General features: G+C 41.4%; 1 protein-coding gene across 1 annotated transcript in view; it reads right to left on the minus strand.

The window, feature by feature from the left end:
* Positions 1–20,823, minus strand: part of LOC126474940 (putative sodium-coupled neutral amino acid transporter 10) — a 76,874-nt gene extending 56,051 nt beyond the window's left edge. The window contains exons 1-4 of the mRNA XM_050102458.1: positions 20,349–20,823; positions 20,150–20,267; positions 18,338–18,511; positions 7,618–7,724 (exon numbers count right to left, since the gene is read on the minus strand). Of these exons, the coding sequence (XP_049958415.1) occupies positions 7,618–7,724; positions 18,338–18,511; positions 20,150–20,267; positions 20,349–20,435 (486 nt within the window). The 5' untranslated portion in view covers positions 20,436–20,823. The remainder of the gene's footprint in view (positions 1–7,617; positions 7,725–18,337; positions 18,512–20,149; positions 20,268–20,348) is intronic.
* Between the last annotated feature and the right edge of the window lie 938 nt (positions 20,824–21,761).

Here is a 21,761-nt window from a genome sequence, read left to right on the forward strand (position 1 = left end):
GTCTCACTCTTCCAACATTTAGGAGGGACACCACAATTTTACTCCTGGTGTCATGGTATGGGGAGTCACTGGGTTTAACTTCATGGCAGGTAGTGACACAGGGAACTCTGATAGTACAATGGCAAGTAATGGACATCCTAATATGCTGTCTTTCATGGTGCCATTTTTTGAACTGTCTGCATGATGTTGAGGTAATCCCATGGCTAGCACAATCCCCGTATCTGTCCCCAACAGAATATGTGTGGGACCAGCTTGTGTTTAACTCTGCTGCAGCGTCAGTATCCAGGATGTCAACATCCAGTTACAGTTGTGATCAAGCTTGCCTCCGAAGAGGAAACAACAGCTTTATGAGATGCTTCCCAAACAAATAGTTGATGCATCCAGGCCAGAGGGGGTGCAACATCATACTAGTACGTGGGCTCATACTGCCAAGTTCTTTGTTAATTTGACCCGATTTTGTAATCACTGAAATAATGTCACATACTCTCTTAAACTGTGAAATTCCTTTTGTTTTCTCCTCCCCTTCTGGGTGCTTCACTTTTTTGTCAGGCAGTGTAGATGGCCAACAATCAAAGGAACTAAAAATAGAATTAAAAAGCAAGGATGGAGTTTAACATCGTGTTGACAATGGGGATTTTTGAGTACAAGCTCGGATTAGGAAAGGAAACTGACCATGCACTTTTAACGGGACCATTCGATATTTGCCTTAAGCAATCTAGGGAAACTGGAGAATATCAAATCAGAGTGGCTGGATGGGGATTTTAACTGCCATCCTCTCAAATACATGTCCTATATCTTCTCACTGCATCATCTCCAACAGTAACCTAAGTGAGCACTACTTAAGTGTAAAAAGTCCAGTAATGCACTGAATCTCAATACATGGTTTATAAGACAGTGGCAGTTGTACTCACAGATTTTTCAGTAATGATGCTGCTTTCTACTGGAGAGTGTCATCACTGGATGACTATACAAAACAACATAAACAGCTTTTTTACTTCATATTAAACAGCAGCTGTTTTTAATGTGGAAAAATGCAAGTTATGGTCCATAAACAATAGAACAAACTTGATAGTAACCAATTGCTAAATTAGTGGTAAATTTCAGGAATCTATCACATTGTTTAAACATTTTGAAATGATTAAATGAAGTGGTACGAAGCAGAAAGAACATGTAAAATCAGTAGTAGGTAAAGCAAACAGAAGACATAGATTTGAAGAAAGCCTCCTGGGAAAACAAGCCACATCTGTTAACAAAACTTCATACATGACATTAGTGCGGAAAATTACAGAGCACTGCTCTAGCCTTTCTAGTCCGCAGCAAACAGGTATGACAGCATATGAACAAATTCAGGATCAAACACATCAGCAATATAGAGGTGTAACAGAGATGGTCAGAGAACTAAACAGAAATTTTTAAACACTTCCACACAAACCAAACGAGTAAATTTACAAAACAGTGACAGTGATACAAGATAAACAGTGCAACAAATTTTCTATTTGCATAAAATGTCACACAAAGGAATCTTCTTACTACGTAATCATTACCTGAATGCAGTATATAGATATTTTTCCCTTGCTAAAACTACATACAGGACAGAGCAGAGAGTGGCTACTCTTGGTATGATGTACCTTCCTCCACGCACAGCACAGCAGCTGGCTACATAAATCCTCAGCAAGTCATTGTACAGTTCATACTGGAAGCATGAGAAAACTTTGTTACAAAGCATCATGTTGTAGCTGTTCTGTTTCAATGTACATGTCAACACATTCACTTCTGTGTGACACCACTCTTTGTTTGCAGGTAGCTTGGTGAGATTTACAATGAATGTGAGCCCCTGAATCATTCACATACAGACAGGAATGTGATTCATCTTAGCAGATAACATTTGGGGTGCCCTTCATGGGCTGCTGTTGGTGGCTTTTCATCCTCTGCAAACTTTCTGTGGGAAGGAGGAAACATGGATCTCTCCATCGCATATGAAACAAATTCCTCCACAGTATTCATTGAAAAACAGGATGGGAGGCATCAGTGCTGAAGCCTACAGGCATTTTTAACTCAAAGGGACAACAGTTTTCAGTGCTCTCTCAAATTCTGTTCACAGTATCATATTTTCCATATCATCTTCACCCACTTCCTCTCCCATTCTATAATACTGTCTTCAACTTCATTTCCCTTATATTGCCCTTCTATAAATTCCTTCCACATTTCAGCTTTCCCTTCTTTGCTTAGTACTGGTTTGCCATCTGAGCTCTTGATATTACTTAAGCTGCTGCTCTTTTCTCCACAGGCTTCTCCAGTGTTCCTATAGGCGTTGTCTACCTTTACTCTAGTTATGAATACTTTTACAGCCTTGGATTCTCCTCTAGCGATTCCCGTTTAGCATTTTTGCTCTTTCATCAATCTCATTTTTTAGACATCTGTATTCCCTTTCACCTGCTTCACTTGCTACATTTTCATACTATCTCCTTTCATCAAATACATTCATTATCTCCTGTGTTATGCGACGATTTCTACTATGTCTTGTGTTGTTACGCATTTGTTCCACTGCTGCCTTCATATTTCATTTCTCAACTTTACCCATTCATATTCTGCTAGATTTTCTTCTGTTTCAGTCAAATGTCGCCTAGTGCTCCCTCTGAAACTTTCAATAACCTCTGTTCTTTTAACTTATCCAGGTCTGATTTCATTAATTTCCTACCTTTCTGCAATTTCTTAAGTTTTAACTTATATTTCAAAACCAATAATTTATGGTCAGAGTCCGTGTCTGTTCCTGGAAATGTCTTACAGTTTAAAATCTGGTTTCAAAATCTCTGCCTTACCACTGTAAAATCAATCTGAAACCTTCCAATGTCTTTATATCTCTTCCGCGTGTGCGACCTTCTTACATGATTCTTGAACCCAGTGTTATCAATGATTAAATTATGTTCTGTGCAAAATTCTAACCTGTTGGTTCCACTTTCATTCCTTTCCCCTGTCCATATTCACCTAAAGTTTTTCCTTCTCTTCCTTTTCCTACTATCAAATTCCAGTCCCCCATCATGATTACATTTTCGTCTCCCTTAACTATCTGTATAATTTCCTTCATCTCGTCACACATTCTTTCAATTTCTTGATCACCCACACACCTAGCTGGCATATAAACTTGCACTACTGTGGTTGGTGTTGGCTTCATGTCTATCTTGGCTACAATAAAGTGTTCACTATGCTGTTCAGAGTAGCTTATTCGCACTCCTTTTTTCTAATTCATTATCAGACCTGCTACTGTGTTACTCCTGCACCAGAAGCCCTGTCCCCATGCCACCACTATTCTCACTATACCTAACTTCCACTTATCCACTTCCCTTATTATTGAGTCTTCTAGCTAGTCTACCCAATTAAGAAATCTACCATTGCACACAGGAGGCTACTTTTGTTTTTCCTGATGACAACAGCGAATGCCATCAATGTCATCATCTTTTAAACATGCAGTACAGCAGTATGTCCTCAGGAAAAAACAATATCTGCAGTTTCCCCTTGCTTTCAGAACTTCACAATACCAACATAGCAAGGCCTTGTTAGCTGATGTTACAAGACCACATCAGTCAGTCATCTAATCTGTTGCCTCTGTAGCTGCTGAACAGGCGGCTGACCCTCTACAAGAACAATGGATTAGTCAGGCATCTCCACAAGTACTCCTTTGTTGTGGATGCACCTATGATATGGTTAACTGTACAGATGAGGCACATAAGTCCCACCCCTCGGCAATGTCCATGGTTCATGGAGGATGCAGCAATACAACATCCAAAATCCATTACTTAATTCACTAGAAGAGCTTCAGTATAATGGAAGTAATAGTTCTATTTTGCCACACTATTAGTTTACACTGCCACAAGGCATACAACACAGGGAATGGACAATGGTCTAGACTTCCTGTACAGTTGCCTCCCTCCACCCCATTCCAGGCAAAAAAACAAGAACAAGAAGTTCAGCTTTGAAAAGCCAAGCAACTATGTTTTTTCTTCACACAGCTGAAATCCTCTGCAGCAATATTGTAAACAGTGCTGTAATTCAAAAGCTCACCAAGACTCATCTCAGCACTTAAGGGTCTTCTTGAAATCACATGCCAAGTCATTTTCAATACAAACCTGCTTTCCTCTCCACCTATCAACACATAAAGCTGCTCTGCACACAGCATGGTTGGTTAAAGCATAGGATTACTGCCTACATCTTATTAGAACATTCTATGGATAACTGCCCCAACCCTCACTCCATGAACTATGGACCTTGGCATTGGTGGGGAAGCTTGCGTGCCTCAGCGATATAGATAGCCATACCGTAGGTACAACCACAACTGAGGGGTATCTGTTGAGAGGCCAGACAAACGTGTGGTTCCTGAAGATCGGTAGCAGTTTTTTCCGTAGTTGCAGGGGCAAAGGTCTGTATGACTTATTGAACTGGCCTTGTAACATCAACCAAAACAGCACTGCTGTACTGGCACTGCAAATGGCTCAAAGCAAGGGGAAACTACAGCTGTAATTTCTCCTGAGCGCATGCAGCTTTACTGTATGGTTAAATGATGATAGTGTCCTCTTGGGTAAAATATTCCCAAGGTAAAATAGTCCCCCAATCGGATCTCCAGCCGGGGACTGCTCAGCAGGGCATCAGGAGAAACAAACTGGTGTTCTACACATTGGAGTGTGGAATGTCAGATCCCTTAATCAAGCAGGTAGATTAGAAAATTTAAAAAGGGAAATGGATAGGTGAAAGCTAGATATAGTGGGAATTAGTGAAGTTTGGTGGCAGGAGGAACAAGACTTCCAGTCAGATGAATACAGGGTTATAAACACAAAATCAAATAAGGGTAATTCAGGAGTAGGTTTAATAATGAATAAAAAAAATAGGAACACAGATAAGCTACTGCAAACAGAATGGTGAACGCATTACTGTAGCCAAAACAGACACAAAGCTGATGCTTACCACAGTAGTACAAGTTTATATTCCAATTAGCTCCGCAGATGATGAAGAGACCGAAGAAATGTATGGTGAGATAAAAGAAATTATTCTGATAGTTAAGGCACACAAAAAATTTAACAGTAATGGGGACTGGAATTCGATTGCAGGAAAAGGAAGAGAAGGAAAAGTAGTAGGTGAATATGGACTGGGGGTAATGAATGAAAGAGGAAGCCACCTGGTAGAATTTTGCACAGAGCATAACTTCATCATAGCTAACACTTGGTTTAAGAATCGTGAAGGAAGGCTGTATACATGGAAGAGACCTGGAGACCCCGGAAGGTTTCAGACTGGTTATATACTGGTAAGACAGAGATTTAGGAACCAGGTTTTAAATGGTAAGACATTTCCAGGGGCAGAAGTGGACTCTGACCTCAATTTATTGGTTATGAACTGTAGATTAAAACTGAAGAAGCTGCAAAAAGATAGGAAGGAATTTAAGGAGATGGAACCTGGATAAACTGAAAGAACCAGAGGTTGTAGAGAGTTTCAGAGGGAGCATTAGGAAACAATTGACAAGAAAATGGAAAAGGAATACAGTAGAAGAAGAACAGGTAGCTCTGAGAGATGAAACAGTAAAGACAGCATAGGATCAAGTAGGTAAAAGGATGAGGGCTAGTGGAAATCCCTGGGCAACACAAAAGATATTGAATTTTATTGATGAACAGAGAAAATATAAAAATGTAGTAAATGAAGCAGGTGAAAAGGAATACAAATGTCTCAAAAATGAGTTCGACAGGAAGTGCAAAATGGCTAAGCTGGAATGGCTAGAGGAAAAATGTAAGGATGTAGAATCATATATCACAAGAGGTAAGACAGATGCTGCCTAAAGTATAATTAAAGAGACCTTTGGAGAAAAGATAATCACCTGAATGAATATCAAGAGCTCAGATGGAAAACCAGCCCTAAGCAAAGATGGGAAAGGTGAAAAATGGAAAGAGTCTACAGAAGGGCAAGGTACTTGAGGGCAATATTATCCAAATGGAAGAGGTTGTAGATGAAGATGAAATAGGAGATATGACATTGCATGAAGAATTTGACAGAGCACTGAAAGACCTAAGTCGAAACAAGGCCCCAGGAGTAGACAACATTCCATTAGAACTACTGATAGCCTAAAACTCTTCCATCTTGTGAACAAGATTTATGAGACGGGCGAAACAACCTTAGACTTCAAGAAGAATGTAATAATTCCAAGCAGGTGCTGACAAGTGTGAAAATTACAGAACTATCAGTTTCATAATTAATGGTTGAAAAATACTAACATAAATTCTTTACAGACGAATGGAAAAACTGGTAGAAGCCGACCTTAGGGAAGATCAGTTTGTATTCCGTAGAAATATAGGAACACGTGAGGCAATACTGACGTATGACTTATTGTAGAAGATAGGTTAAGGGAAGGTAAACCTACATTTCTTCCATTTGTAGACTTAGAGAAGTCTTTTGACAACGTTGACAGGAATACTTTCTTTCATATTCTGAAGGCGGCAGGTGCGAAACACAGAAAATGAAAGCTTATTTACAATTTATACAGAAATCAGATGGCTGTTATAAAAGTCGATGGACACAAAAGGGAAGTAGTAGTTGAGGAGGGATTGACACAGGGTTGAAGCCTATCCCCATTGTTATTCAATTTGTATAATGAGCAAGTAGTGAAGGTAATAAAATAAACTTTGGAGTAGGGATTAAAATCCAGGGAGAAGAAATAAAAACATTGAGGTTTGCTGACAACACTGTAATTCTGTCAGAGACAGCAAAGGGCTTGGAAGAGCAGCTGAACAGAATGGGCAGTGTCTTGAAAAGGAATGTATTTGAATTAAATCAGGTGATGCTGAAGACATCTGACTAGGAAACGAGACACTTAACGTAGTATATGAGTTTTGCTATTTGGGCAACACAATAACTGGTGTTGCAAAAAGTAGAGATAATATAAATTGTAGATTGACAATGGCAAGATGGGTGTTTCCTTAGAAAAGAAATTTATTAACAACAAGTATAGATTTAATTGTTAGGAAATTTTTTCTGAAGGTATTTGTCTGAAGTGTAGCAATCTGAAACATGGACGATAAAGCGTTTAGACAAGAAGAGAACAGAAGTTTTTGAAGTGTGGTGCTACAGAAGAATGCTGAAGATTAGATCGGTAGATCATGCAATGAATGAGGAGGTACTGAAGAGAGCTGTGGAGAAAAGAAATTTATGGCACAACTGGACTGAAAGACGGGTGATAGGATGCATCAAGGGATCACCAACTTGGTATTGGAGGGAAGTGTAGAGGGTAAAAACTGCAGAGGGAGAGCAAGAGATGAATACAGTAAGCAGATTCAGAAGGATGGAAGTTGCAGTAGTTACTCGGAGACAAAGATGCTTGCACAGGATAGAGTAGCATGGAGAACTGCATCAAACCAGTGTTTGGACTGAAGGCCACCAACACAACAACAACAACAACAACAACAACAACCTGGATAACTGAATTAAGCATAGTGAAAGGAGGATGTACCTTACTGTTTATTCAATGAGGCTATTCAGTTAACACATTAAGATAAATTACTTGGATGAAATTTCAAGACGGTAAAACATATGTGATCTGATCATTACTTAACATTAACATACCTTACTGTGCATGTCACTCACCTTCAAAACCAAACATACATAAAACCCAATTGTTGCCATGGAAATAGCTGAAAGACTGTCAACGTTTCTTAGCAGTCCAAGAGGCAGTACCACAAAGAGAGCCAGACCTGGGCACAGAAGCATAAAGATACAAACTGTTTTCAGTAGATTGAGCTAATGACAGCATGCTTGACTGTAAAGTGGAGTACCTGAATCATAAATATGATAACAGGCACCAACATACTATATATTACTAACTAACTAATAATGTATGGAAAGTTCTGGTTGAGAATTATGAATTATTGAATAATAAAGGAGACAACTCACCGAAAGGCAGAAGCACTGTGTCGTTGATAGGTACACAAACAAAAGGTACAGAGCTTTCCTACCTTTTGGAATGAACTTCCTTTCTCAAGCTTGTAGGGAAAAAACACAAACACACACACACACACACACACACACACACACACACACACACACACACGTCTCCCTACATTGAGCTCAGTCAGCTGCCAGCTCTTTCCTAGCCCATGAGGAGTGTACTGGCATGTGGCATGAGGTGGGGGTGCAGGGTGGGGTGGGGTGGGGGATGGAGAGAGGCAGGGAGGGGGTAAGGGGGGAGGGAGGAGTACCTAGCAGCTTGGGGGAATTGGGGAGCTGTCTGTGGGCTAGCTAGGGATGCAGGTAGAGGGGGTAGATAGCAAGTTACCTTAGGTTTAGGCCAGGGAGGTTATGGCAGCGAAAGATATGGTGTGATGATAGCTCCCATCTGCGCAGACTAGAAAAGCTGGTGGTGGTCGGGAGGATCAAGATGGCATGGGTTGTGAAGCAGCCATTGAAATCTCACATGTTGTGCTCTGCTGCATGTTGGGCCACCAGATGATCCACCTAGTTCTTGGCAACAGTTTAGCAGTGGCCATTCATTCTAGTTGACAGCTGGTTGGTTGTCATACCAATGTAAAACAATGTCCAGTAGTTGCAGCAGAGTTGGTATATAACATGGCTGCTTTCACAGGTGGCCTGGGGTCTGGTGGGGCAGGATAAGGTTGTGACAGAACTGGAGTAGATGGTACTGGGTGGGTGGATTGGACAGGTCTTGCATCTGGATCTTCCAGAAGGCTATGATCGCTGTGGCATGGGACTGGGAGTGGGAATGGCAAAGGGGTGGATTAGGATATTGTGGGGATTGTGGGGGCGGCAGAACACCACTCTGCAAGGGGCTAGAAGTAACTTGGGTAGGATGTCTATCATTTCAGGGCATGGTGATAGATAGTCAAAGCCCTGATGAAGGATGTGGTTCAGTCTTTCCACTCCCAGGTTGTATTGGGTGACAAGGGGGAGGCACTTCTTTGTGGTTGGTTCTTGGGATGGATGTCAAGATCAGGTGTGTGGAGATATGGCATGGGAGATATGTTTGTATATTAGGTCTGGAGGGTATTGCCTGTCTGCAAAGGCCTTTGTGAGGCTTTCAGCATACTGGCCGAGGGAGCTCTCATCACTGCAGATGTGTCTTCCACAGGTGGCCAGACTGTACAGGAGGGGGTTGAAGTGGTGGCAGTTATCAAAGTGCAGGTACTGTTGGTGATTGGTCGGTTTGATGTGGACCGAAATGTGGATGGAGCCATGTGAGAGTAGATCGACACCTAGGAAGGTGGCACGATAGGTAGATGAGGACCAGGTGAAATGAATGGGAGAGAAAGTGTTGAGATTGTGGAGGAATCAGGATAAGATGTTCTGGCCTTGGGTCCAGATTATGAAGATGTCATCAATAAACCTGAAGCAGAGCAGGGGTTTGGGGTTTCGGGAAGCTAGGAATGTTTTCTTCACGTGGCCCATGAAGAGGTTGGCGTAGGAGGGTGCCATGTGGGCGGCCATGGCTGTGCCACGAGCTTGTTTGTATACCTTCGCTTCAGAGGTGAAGTAGTTATGGGTTAGGATGCAGTTGGTTAAATGCATGAGGAATGAAGTGGTGCGTTTGGAATCTGCAAGGCGTTGGGAGAGGTAGTGTTCAATCACAGCAAGGTCATGGGCATGAGGGATGTTGGTGTATAAGGAGGTTGCATGAAGAGTGATGTGTAGGAACCGAGGAGGTAAGGTTGTGGCGATGTTGGGGAGCCAGTGCAGGTGGATGGTATCTTTAATGGTGGAGGCAAGGTTTGGAAAATTGATTGCAGATGTTGGTCAACAAGGGACGAAATTCTTTCAATGCGGGCACAGTAACCAGCCACGATGGGGCATCTAGGATCGTAAGGTTTGTGGATTTTGGGGAGCATGTAGAAAATGGGTGTGTGGGCTGTTGTTGGGGTGAGTAGGGAGATAGATTCAGGCTCTGGGAAGGACCTAACGATTTCAGCAGGTATTGGAGGTTGTTGGACTCCTGGGAGGGGGTCACTTTGGCAGAGCTTGTAGGTGGAGGTGTCGAACAACCCCTCAGCCGGGTAATCCCTCCAGTTCATTACAACAGTGGTGGAACCTTTGTCTGCCGGGAGGATATTAAGGTCAGGATCCATTTTTACGTTGCGTAAGACAGTCCTTTCTTCTGCTGAAAGGTTGTTATTGTTGGGGAGAGACCTGGGGAAGGATGGTCAGGCCAGGTTGGAAATCAGGAATTCCTGGAAGGTGAGCAAGGGATGGTTCTGAAGAAGCATGGGAGGGTCACAGTTGGATGGTAGTAAGAGTTCGGACAGGAAGAGTTCAGTGTTAGGATTAGATAGGCTTTAGTTGGAGGGGTTGGTGGTAAAGAGTTGTAGATCTTTCATTAAGTCGAGCATGGTTAAATCTGCGAGTAGGGCTAAATGTGCAGCCTTTGGATAGAAATTAAACTGTCGTGGGGCTGAAGATTTTGGTGGAGAGGTTAACAACAATGTTCTGGGATTGTTTGGGTTCTGGATTTTGCGGAGTGTTGGTAGATGGCTTTGGAGGATGTGGTAAGTTGAAAAGGTCAGCTAGGCACGGTCTCGGTGCTGTGAGGGGTTGATGAGGAGGAACACCTGGGGTTGGATGATGGTGTCCCAAGGTGGGAGTAGGATTTCAACAGAGTGAATAACATGTGGAGGTGGTGTTTAGAATGTTCTTCTAGATGTTGGAGTGTCAGGATTTCAATTTGGGTGATGAAGTATAGGTAGTGGGGACTGCATGGTAACAATATTTTGCGGATGGAGTGGAGGTGGTTCAGGGATGGCTGTGCTATGGAGATGTGTTTTTGTAGAATCAGGTTTTTGAGGGAATGGGGCTGGCGGAATCTGAAAAGCTGAAGGTCATAGTGGAAGGAGAGGTGCAATCCAGAATTAGGGATTTTTATGGTTAGGCAATTGACCAGGGGAGGGGGGGGGGGGGGGGGGGGGGAGATTGCATGACTCAGGCAGCAATTGGCTCTGAGCACTATGGGACTTAACATCTATGGTCATCAGTCCCCTAGAACTTAGAACTACTTAAACCTAACTAACCTAAGGACAGCACACAACACCCAGTCATCACGAGGCAGAGAAACAGGCAGCATTTAAGGAACAGGATATGGGACAGGGTTTTGGCTAGGGGTAGGGAAACTTTTCTGAACTGATGCAGATAAATAGAGCAGGGGTCCAGGGTCCACTGCGTTGGGGGAGAGGAGAGGGTGGGTGGGGGGGGGGGGGGGGATGGCACTGGGGAAGGAAATGGTGCTGAAGTGGTGGGTAAAGGTTTCAAGCCATTGCAGGGGGAGCTGAATAACGTTGACAGGTGTAAGGAGTGAAAGAAATTGTGTTGGGGGCACAGGTCAGTATTGTGACAGGTATATCTGGCCACACATGATATATTGTCATGTGCGCAAAATAAATTCAATAGCACATGATTTATCGTCACGCATAAGAGATAAAAAGAAAACAAGAACAGGCAGATTGGGAGCGATATGTGAGAGAGGGAAGGATTTTGTGTTGCTAGAACTGTGTGATGCTGTTATCGGGAGTCACATGGCACGTGGAGTTGTGTGCGTGGCTGTCGTAATGGGTTGTGTGCATGGCTGTCATAATGGACGCAACCGTAACTGCAGGGTGTAACGAAAGTCATGTGCAACCACTTGTATTGTGGCAGTTACAGAGTGTGTCATAGTGACAAGAGCGAAGAAATGTAAGAGAAAGAAATGGACAGACAATAGAAGGCATCTAAATAAAGGAGACAGTAACGAAGGATGGACAACATGAGATTTGGATGGAAGTGAGCCACTAGATGGTATAATAATGTACAGAAAGTGCTGGTTGAGAATTATGAATTATTTAAAAATAAAAGAGACAACTCACAGAAAGACACTAGTGTTGCATTGTCGGTATGTAGACAAACAAAAAGTACTGAGCATTGCTAACTTTCAGAATGAAACACACTTAGATGCACATACTTGTTTCCCCACATTGTGCTCAGTCAACTGCTAGCTCTTTCCTGGCCCACCATCAGCTTTTCTGAGCTGCACAGATGGGACCTATCCTTACAGCACAGCCTTCACTCCCATAACCTCCCTGACCTAAACCTATAACAACACACTGCTTCTCTCAAATAGTGTGTGTGTGTGGGGGGGGGGGCACCGTCCTCTGCCCCAGTATCCCTGCCCAATTCATGTCAGCTGTGTGCTGCTACCTTAGTCTGTGAAATCACATGTCCAGCTTTCTGCCACCTGCCCCCTCTACCTGCAGCCCTAGCTAGCCCACAGACAGCTCCCCACTCTCCCTGGAGCTGCTAGACACTTCCCCCCCCACCACCCCTTCCTTGCCTCCTGCCTCTCTCCATCCATCGCCCCACCCCAGCCTGCACCCCACTACACTCACTGTGGGCCAGGAAAGAGCTGGCAGTTGACTGAGCACAATGTAGGGAGACACGTGTGTGTGTGTGTGTGTGTGTGTGTGTGTGTGTGTGTGCGCGCGCGCGCGTGCTACATGTGTGTGTGTGTGTGTGTGTGTGTGTGTGTGTGTGTGTGCGCGCGCGCGCGCGAGCGCGTGCTTTTCCTACAAGTTTGAAAACAGGAAGTTCATTCCGAAAGCCTCCTTTATTCTTAAATAATTCGTAACTAACTAACTAACACATTAGTGCCCAAATAAGCTTCCACCAACAGCATGGATAACTACTTGACGAAACATTATGTCTAGCATTTTCAATAAATAAACTGTAGATTTTAAGAACATATAGTAAAAGTAGTCACTGCTGTTAGTTTGGTAGTATCATTTCAGGACTCTGTTTCTGGTTTGTTTTCTTGCTAATTCGTCTTCTTGCATCTTTTCAACAACCGCTTGCCTCGAGTCATCTCACCATCATCAAGGCTGCTTCGAGGCATGATGAAGATACTACAAACACTCTAGAATTCACAAAGTGACAAGCTGTAGGTAATCTACAGTTATCTCCCAGAAATAGTTTCCTAGTGACTTGGATTACAATAGCATACCATAAGTATTTGTGAGTTTCATGAACCACAACTCTGACCTCTGGCTATGATGCGGAACATGTCATTTAATTTACAAATGTAATGCACTTTCTCGGTGAAAAACATGGCAACATGTTGATCACCCAATGTTTCTCAGAGTGTTCCAAACATTTGGAAACAGTTCAAGGTAAAGATAAAGTGTGTATGGTGGGTATATATGACCCTCAAACACCAGGTCTGAAAGTGTTGCACCAGCCATATGCGGCCATGCATTATTATTCTGTAAAAGAACACCTGCAGACCACAATCCATGTTGTTTCAATATGACTGCAGGTCGAATTGTTTCAATGTGACTACATGTCGAACTCCTAGTTGACACCTTTTCCTCCCTAAAGACAGTCAGCTCACCTGTCTTCACAAATTTAAATAGTTGTGTTAACTAATTGACAACGAGAAACTGAGTCAAAGGCTTTGCAGAATTCAAGAAACTAGTGTCAGCCTGTCTGTCAGTCTCAGTGTTATAACTTCAAGTTGAACAAATATATTTCAAGGAAGATGCAATACATGAAAGTCACAGATCAAGTAAACAGAGTGTACACTTTAACAGTCAAATCATAACTGAGTCCAAGTCTAGCGGCCGCTGGCTGGCTGCTTAGGTGGCGCTGCTGCTGCGTGGCTGGCAGACAGCGTCGCATGTAGAGGAGGCGCGTAACTGCGCGGCGGCACTTTGAAAGATCGGCGAGTCACAACACTCAGCCACCTACTAGACACTTCGAATGGAAGAAACTGCTCTGCATTACCACTCCTTACAGAATCAAAGCTGGTGCTTATAAAGGAGGTGCATAATCTCAAATGGAGTGCTGATACAGTCCCAATCACAGTTTATCATAGTTTTCAAGGTTTGCTGTGTTATAATCATTCCACTTCTGGATCCAGCAATATGCTGGAATTTCCTATAAGATTTGATACATCAAGTGCACCATTCTGCAGAGCAGGAGGTAAGCTTGACTCAATAGAAGTCATGTTCCAGATTTAGCGCAGCCAGTACAAAGCAAGCAAGATAAGGCTGAAGCATGGAGGACAGATAAACAGAGGAAAGACACTTTATGATAACATTATGGAAAGAGAAAATGAAACGCATGAGAGAATTTCACAAAACAATAAATGGTGTAAGTTGAACCTGGAGGAGACATTATTCCTTCAGAATTATTTTGATCCTTTGGACAATCAAACACTGCAAAACTCTTCCACCCAGTATGCAAGCTATATGTGAAATGAAACGCAAAATATCCTCCAATTACAAGAAGAATGTCGTAACCCCAATACCAAGAAAGGCAGGTACAGCAGGTATATTAACAAACCTTTAGTTTAGTAATTCATGGGTGTAAAATGGTAAACTGAATTATCTACAGACGAAAAACGAGGGAAGATCAGCCTCAGCTCCAGGGAAATGTAAGAATATATGAAGCAATATCACTTACATTGAAATATAGGCAGAGAAAAAGTTAAATCCACAATTATAGCATTTGTAGATTATGTTAAAGATTTTGGCACTGCTAACTGGAATACACTCTTTGGGTTACAATACTACCAAGGATAAAATACAGGCAGCAAAAGATTATTTACAATTTGTACAAAAATCAAACTGTATTTGTACGCGTCAAAGGACATGAAAAAGTGGTAGTGCTTGAGTATGGAGTGATAGAGTTGTAGCCCAAACCCATGTCACCTAACATATACAATGAGAAAGCAGTAAAGGGATTAAAGAATAAATTTCAAAAACAAATTCAAGTTCATGGAGAAAAAATAATTCTGTCAGAGACGGCAACAAATCTGGAGATCCATTGAATGAAATGAATGGCATTTTGAAGAAAGAATGTGTGTGTGTGTGTGTGTGTGTGTGTGTGTGTGTGTGTGTGTGTGTGTGTGAGAGAGAGAGAGAGAGAGAGAGAGAGAGAGAGAGAGCTCTGCATGAAAGGGGCTGCAGTGACCAAAATTAAAGTTCCTGTTTCAATTCTAAATCATATTTCTCCACTTAAGAGCCATTCATTCTTATGGTGCTCTTGTTGAAAACAACTCAATCAGTTTACTGGAGTAGGTAGAATACAGCACACCTGGTTAGTGCCAGTTTGGTAAAATCTCTTTGTGTCAGGGGCTGCTCAGTTTCACCAGGAATCGTCAGCACATATTTTGTCATGTTCCCCATGACATGATCTATCACTCCTTTATGTTTCATGCAAAGACTTTAAAACATGTTGTACATACTCATATATTAGGAAACATCTACACCTATACTCTGCAAACCACCATGAGGGGCATGGCAGAAGATACAGCCTATTGTACCAGTTACTAGGATTTCTTCCTGTTCCATTCACATAGGGAGCACAGGAAAAATGATTGATTGAATGCCTGTGTGTGTGTGCAGTAATTATTCTTATCTTACCTTCAAGATCGCTTTGTGAGCAATACGAAGGAGGTTGTATGTATTCCAACAGTAATCATTTAAAGCCAGTTCTTAAAACTTTCTTGGGATAGTTTATGTCTGCCTTAAAGAGTCTTCCAGTTCAATTCCTCCAGTATCTCTGTGACACACTCCCATGGATTAAACCAGTCTGTGACCATTCGTGCCGCCCTTCTTTTTACATATTCAATATCCCCTGTTAGTCCTATCTGATATGGACCCCACACACTCGAATAATATTCTAGAACCAGTTGAATGCGTGATTTGTACGAATCTCCTTTGTATATTGACTGCAATCCCCCTGTATTCTACCAATAAACTGAAGTCTACCACCTGCTTCACTCACAACTGAACTTACGTGATCATTCCATTTCATATCCCTACAAAGTGTTACACCCACGTATTTGTATGAATTGGACGATTTCAACAGTGACTCACTGATATTACAGTCATCGGACACTAGGGTTTTTTTGTTTTGTGAAGTGCAAAATGTTATATTTCTGAACATTTAGAGCAAGTTGCCAATCTTTACACCACTCTGAAATCTTATCAAGATCTGACTGAATATTTATGTGGCTTCTTCCAAATATTACTTCATTATAGATAATAACTGCATCACGCACCATGCACTGTCTGCAAGGTCATTAACATACAAAATGAACAGCAAGGGTCCCAACACACTTGCCTGGGGGACACCCGAAGTTACTTCTACATCTGATGATGATTCTCCATTCCAGATAACATGTTGTGTCCTCCCTGCCAAAAAGTCCTCAATCTAGTCACAAATTTCACTTGATATCTCATATGATCATACTTTTGACAATGTGTATAGGTGTGGTACTGTTTTAAATGCTTTTGGGAAATCAAGAATACAGCATCTATCTGATTACATTGATCCAAAGCTTTCAGTATGTCATGTGAGAAAACTGCGAGTTTGCTTTCAGATGATCAATGTTTTCGAAATCCCAGCTGGTTGGCATTGAGAAGGTCATTCTGTTCAAGATACCTCATTATGTTTGAGCTCATAATATGCTCTAAGACTCTATAGCAAATCGATGTTTTGTGGATCACTTCTACTACCCTACTTGTAAGCCTGCCCAGCTAGCCACACGGTCTAACATGCCGCTTCCTGAGTGGGAAAGCATGCAGGTTCCCGGCACGAATCTGCCCGGTGGATTAGGTTCGAGGTCCGGTGTGCCGGCCAGCCTGTGGATGGTTTTTAAGGCGGTTTTCCATCTACCTTGGCGAATGCAGCCTGGTTCCCCTTATTCCACCTCAGCTACACTATGTCGGCGATTGCCACACAAACACTGACTGTCTCCATGTATGCGTACACCATTATTACTCTACCACACAAACATTTGGGATTCCATTCGTCTGTATGAGACATTCCCCCGGCGGTTCACTGGGGGCCGAACCGCACAATAACACTGGGTTCGGTATGTGGAGGTGCGGGGGGGGGGATCCTGCTGTGGGCTTGTGAACCACTGGGGGCTACAACCACTGGGGGCTACAGCAGGACACACACACACACACACACACACACACACACACACACACACACACACACACACACACACACCTTCTTGTAGACAGGTGTGACCTGTGCCTTTTTCCAAGAACTGGGCATGGTTTTTGTTTGAGGGATCTACGATAGATTATAGTTAGAAGAGGGGCTAACTCAGCTGCAAATTCAGTAAAGAATCTGACAGAGATTACATTGGGGCCTGGAACTTTGTTCAGTTTTAATGATTTCAGCTGTTTCTCAACACCGCTGACACTAACACGTACTTCATTCATCTTTTCAGCAGTATGGGGATTAAATTGTGGCAATTCTCCTGCCTTTTCCTTCGTAAAGAAACATTGAAACAGAGTTAAACATTTCATCTTTTGCACTGCTACCTTCAGTTTCAGTTTCTGTCTCATTCATTAGGGACTGGAAACTAATTTTGGTGCCGCTAACAGTCTTTATATAAGACCAGAGTTTCTTTGGGTTCTGTGAAAGGTCACTTGACAACATTGTGCTACAGTAGTCATTGAATGCATCACGCATCGCTCTCTTGACAGCAAAATGTGTTTCATTTGGCATCTTTCTATCTATAGCTGTGGACTTTGTTTTACACCTATTATGCAGTAGTCTCTGTTTCTTTAGAAGTTTCTGTACATTCTAGTTTGGTGTGGTGATCACCATCAAACCTGTCTTAAAAATGATGACAACCTATACATTTTTATGGTTGAATCACAACCACAACCACAATCACCACTAGGTGGGAAGCATCTTTAACATAGGTGTTTCTAGTAGCATGTGTCAGCAATTATTTGCAGCAGCTTGTGAGGAAACAGTTTTGGTTCTCAAAGCTCAGTCCATAATGGACCCAGTGGGACTGAAGGAAGACATCAAAGCAATCCAGAGGCAGGCTGCTGGATTTGTTACTGATAGGTTCAAACGACATCTAAGTGTTAACAGAGATGTTTCGAGAATTCAAATGGGAATCCCTGGAGGGAAGACGATGTTGTTTTCAAGAAACATACGTCACGCATAAAGACCACAAAGATAAAATAACAAGAAATTTTGGCTCATACAGAGGCATGCAGACAGTCATTTTTCTCCTGCTCTATTTGTGTGTGGAACAGGAAAGAAATGACAAGTAGCGGTACAGGGTATCCTCTGCCACACACCATATGGGGCTTGCGGAGTAACTATGTAGATGTAGAATTGTTAAGTGCGTAAAGTGAAGCAAATCATCACACTGAAGCAAAGTTATGCCATCTGAACAGACAAACAAAAGAAATTTTCTCGTATATAATGCAGAATTGTTCAGGATATGTGGGCTGGAAGCTATGCTACGACACAAAGTAATTAATGTTAACTTGTCTTTTGAGGTGTGATTACTTACCAACAAGAACAGAGGATCTCAGTCTGGATGAGTCATCAACTCCTAGTGTCTTTGCAACAATTGCAGGTCCCAAGTCACCAACCACCACAAAGAAAGCAATACATGTGCCCATCAGAAAACCTATAATGCAGAGCTCAACCAAAAATTTTCCTGTGGGTCCATATGCGTGGAAGGCTGAAAAAAGTCAATGTCAAAGAACAGATATATTTTGGCGACGTAGAAAAAATAGCGCAGAAACATAATGTCATAACATATGTAAAACTAGTTTATTATTTACTGATAAAACCATAGCTACCACTGACTTTTATCCCCCAAGCAAAAATTAAAGTAACTCAGATAATAGAACATATATCGTATCATATTCACTCTGGTTCATTTATATGCGGGGTTATTAAAAAAAAGACCGTGCAAAAGTAAGCTGATTTAATTTGTACATGACCTAAAAAGTATACTTGATAGAAGACGTTCATGAGTTTGTCATATGTATAAAGAGTAATAACTGATGAAACAATCAAACAGATAGAGGTGCCACATAGGATCACACAGCAGATGTCTGCATGGTAATTTACTTCTTACTGGATGTGTCCCATCACACTGTAAGCACACCACATACACTCACACTTAACTGTAGCAGGCTGATGTACCTTTTCTTTCTCCAATGGCAGCTGCTCAGCTGATGCGAGTCTTGGACATTGATGTTTTGTGGAATGACAACACAAGCTTTGGAGTTCAGCACATATTAGCATTGTAAGAGGAGAGTCAGCACTGTGCATATCGTGTTAAATATGTGATACTCGTATCACTAGAGTAGTAAGTGTCACACAATATTTCCATTTTGGTGAAGATTAATGCCCTACTAATATATTGTGAAGTGTAAAGTATTGCAACTGCATAAAGGAGAGAGATTTTATTGGAATTATTTTAAGATTTTGTTGAAATACATGTAGCAAATGATATTGAAGCAGGTTGTTGAGCATAGAACATTGTGACCATGACAAATTTCATATCAATTAATCTGAAATAGCAGCTACACTGACACATTTGCATACTACCAGTAATGGAGTAAACTGATGTGGAAGACAAAGACGTCGTTTTAAAACAAAGTGTGCGACATTTTTCGGAAAAAGTAAAATTGTTTTTTGTACAATGAACCTGGAATAATCAAATTTAGCTTACACGCTTTCTTTCATTTCAGTCTTCTAATAATTTAGTCCAATGTTTTATTCTGGGGTTTTAAGCATAATCCTGTTTGTCTATGGCACATGATACTTTGTTAGGCATTATTACCCATAACGGATGTAAGCTCTCTTTATCAACAAATAACCCAACTCGTAATTTTTGATAAACAGTATGTCATTTCTGGGATGGGGCTTACAATATCACCAGTTATCTCCTCCATTTTGCATGAGAAACAATTTTTCAATTTATCTATGGCTTGTAGTAAAGACAAAACAAACAGTATCACTGACAGCTCCTAACAAAAAGAAATTGCTTGGTGTTCAATCAGATAATGGTACAAGTCAGAACAGCACTGGGGCATCCACCATTGCTGACAGGGGTAATCCACTGCTCTAGAAGGCATGAATTCAGGCTTCATGAACCTTAAATAAGCAAATGGATAAGCTTACACGGAATGACTTGAGGAATAAACGCTGTCACAGAAAGGGATGAAGATTACAGTTTACAATCTAGTCTATGATGAGACCATTATGTTTATTGTGTTTCACTTAGGAGACACGAGACTAGCAGTCAACTAGCAATCAACACGATATATTAATTTAAGGTATGCATGGAACATATAGGCCTACTTACCTAAAAATTCGAAGTTCCTCCTCCTGGCCATTATTGCTGCTTTAAGGAGGTAGTGACAAGCGTAACGTGACAGCATACTACTTAGCAGAAGCATAACTATTGACAAAATTATTCCGCACTGCAAGGAAAAGAATTGCCATTTTATTTCATTTTTCATTTTGGGCGGTAAAGTTTTCCACAAACTGATTAAATATCTCACCTGTTTGAAACAGAAAGGCATTGCTAGGACACTAACGCCAATAATACTGTTGGCTAGCGTCATCGTTATGCCCATACTGGAAGTCATTTTTAATATCTTTTTGAGAACCCCACAACTACTTAATACAACTTTAACAATAAACTTCCTCGTAGATGCGCACAAGCAAGATTTTTGACAGCTTGGGGGTTATGTGTACAGTTCTCATTCAAACTTCTATTTGCAATATCACAGTTACAATGACCAACCGGCCTCACTTATGGTTTCACATAATGCACTGGGAAAAAAGTATACAAAAACGTTGCCACATCACAAATTGCAAGCAATACAATACGAAGAAGGTCACAACACGTTCTGCTACTCTGTCATTTCGTTGTGTTGTGGTCGGAGTACCAACAAATGCATAAACAAATATACTTTAAGTGGCATCTTACTACTCTTAATCCGTGCTCCACGCCACCCCGTCTCGCGTTAACCCCGTCCGTTGCCATGACAATTTCATTAGGCTGTCTGCAACAAGTTACCATTCGTATTTTGTTTCAACCGATGAGTGGCTTGAATTTGGTGCGTATTGTGTCTACAGTGTTGGCTGCCGTGAGTATGTCCGGGAGTTGCAGTCATTTGCACAATTTAAAGCGATAAACAAAAAACGCACCGATTAAGCTTTAATCGGTAGGTGTGAAACGGTTTATATTATCATTATCGTACATATTAACTTACAAATCCTGTCAGTACTGACAACTACGTTGTTATTGCGCGTATTTTTTTATTTATGATTTGAGTCAATAAAATTCGGCGAAAATTCAATGTATCTACAGGTTATGTGTACATCACTCTTGACAATGGAAACACACCAACAGTTCAGGTAATATACCGAACGTGTATATATTGTCGCTTATTCGCTTTGTAGAATATTGATCAGTAAATGTTTTCTTGAATCAACTAGTTATTAGCTGATTTATTTGATTATACGGACGTAATTTGCGCCCCCCCCCCCCCCCCTGTTATGCGTATTGCAATATTTATACAAATTGTAATTTTCACTTGTACCAAATTCATATGTAACAACACACAACGGAATTTCTGGGACTAATTAAATTCACATCAAATCAGAATATTTGCTTATGCCAAAATGTAACAGGGCACACACTTTTTATTGATTTTTTTTTTTTTTTTTTTTTCCCACTTTTGTGTTTTCAACTTTGCTGTGACCAGAGATGATTTAGAATTTTTGAAGGTTTAAAGTTGGATTAAAGTACTGTTGTTACTGTATTGACGGAAGATATATTTTGCTGTCGTTTAGCAACCAGTCTACCTAATGGGGATACAGTCTTATTCATTGATCTATTAGAAACACTGCTTAACATTCTTTATTTTAAAAGAGCCACTGTAGTTGTCTGTGGGGATTTCAGCATA

This window comes from Schistocerca serialis, chromosome 4 (assembly GCF_023864345.2).
Source record: "Schistocerca serialis cubense isolate TAMUIC-IGC-003099 chromosome 4, iqSchSeri2.2, whole genome shotgun sequence".
Lineage (NCBI taxonomy): Eukaryota > Metazoa > Arthropoda > Insecta > Orthoptera > Acrididae > Schistocerca > Schistocerca serialis.